This window comes from Oxyura jamaicensis, chromosome 7 (assembly GCF_011077185.1).
Source record: "Oxyura jamaicensis isolate SHBP4307 breed ruddy duck chromosome 7, BPBGC_Ojam_1.0, whole genome shotgun sequence".
NCBI classification, from domain to species: Eukaryota; Metazoa; Chordata; class Aves; order Anseriformes; family Anatidae; genus Oxyura; species Oxyura jamaicensis.
In genome coordinates, this window is record NC_048899.1 from 29,611,859 (window position 1) to 29,612,561 (window position 703).

The 703-nt window shown below is 68.6% G+C and overlaps 1 protein-coding gene across 1 annotated transcript; it reads right to left on the bottom strand.

Annotated features, from left to right (window-relative positions):
- Positions 1–8: 8 nt before the first annotated feature.
- Positions 9–696, bottom strand: TMBIM1 (transmembrane BAX inhibitor motif containing 1). The gene is made up of 4 exons (XM_035331406.1): positions 594–696; positions 414–509; positions 272–325; positions 9–170 (listed from the first exon to the last, which is right to left on the bottom strand). The coding sequence occupies exons 1-4, from the start codon at positions 678–680 to the stop codon at positions 27–29; spliced, it is 381 nt and encodes a 126-aa protein (XP_035187297.1). The 5' UTR covers positions 681–696; the 3' UTR covers positions 9–26.
- Between the last annotated feature and the right edge of the window lie 7 nt (positions 697–703).

Genomic DNA, 703 nt, shown 5'->3' on the forward strand with positions numbered 1-703 from the left:
GGGGGGGGGGGGGGGAGGGGGGGGGCTTAGTCCCGGCCCACGATCTGCAGGAGGAAGGTGAAGATGTAGATGATGTCGGTGTAGATGTTGAGGGCGCCGTAGATGTACTCCTCGGGGCTCAGCGTGTTCTTCCTGTTCCCCAGCACCAGCTGCGTGTCGTACGCCAGGAACTGGGGAGGGGGGGGCACAGGGGGGGGTCAGGCAGGGGTGCTGGGGGGGCCTCGCAGCCCCCCCGGGTGCTCCACACGGTGGAGGGGCCGCGTCAACTCACCAGGGTGAAGGCGATGGCCCCGATGGCCGCGTACAGCATGTGGAGCCAGGGGACCTGCGTGGGGACACGGGGACGGTGAGCGGGGGGGACGTGGGAAGGCTGGGGGGGGGTCGCACGGCACCCCGCAGCCCCCCCAACTCACGTATTTGAAGGAGAGGACGATGACGGTGACGATCCCCGTGACCATGACCACGATGCCCAGCACGCAGAAGAGCCCCGGGCACGACGTGAAGTCAACCTGGGGGGGGGGGGGGGAAAGGTGTCACGGGGGTGTCCCACCGCGTCCCCAGCCCCCCCGGGGCACGTCCCCTCCCCTCCCCACCTTGGTCTGGAAGCAGAAGATGGTGACGATGATGGCCACGATGGCGGTGATGATCATGGCGATGAGGACAGCGTTGGTCCGGTACATGCTGCGGGCACAGGGGACACCGC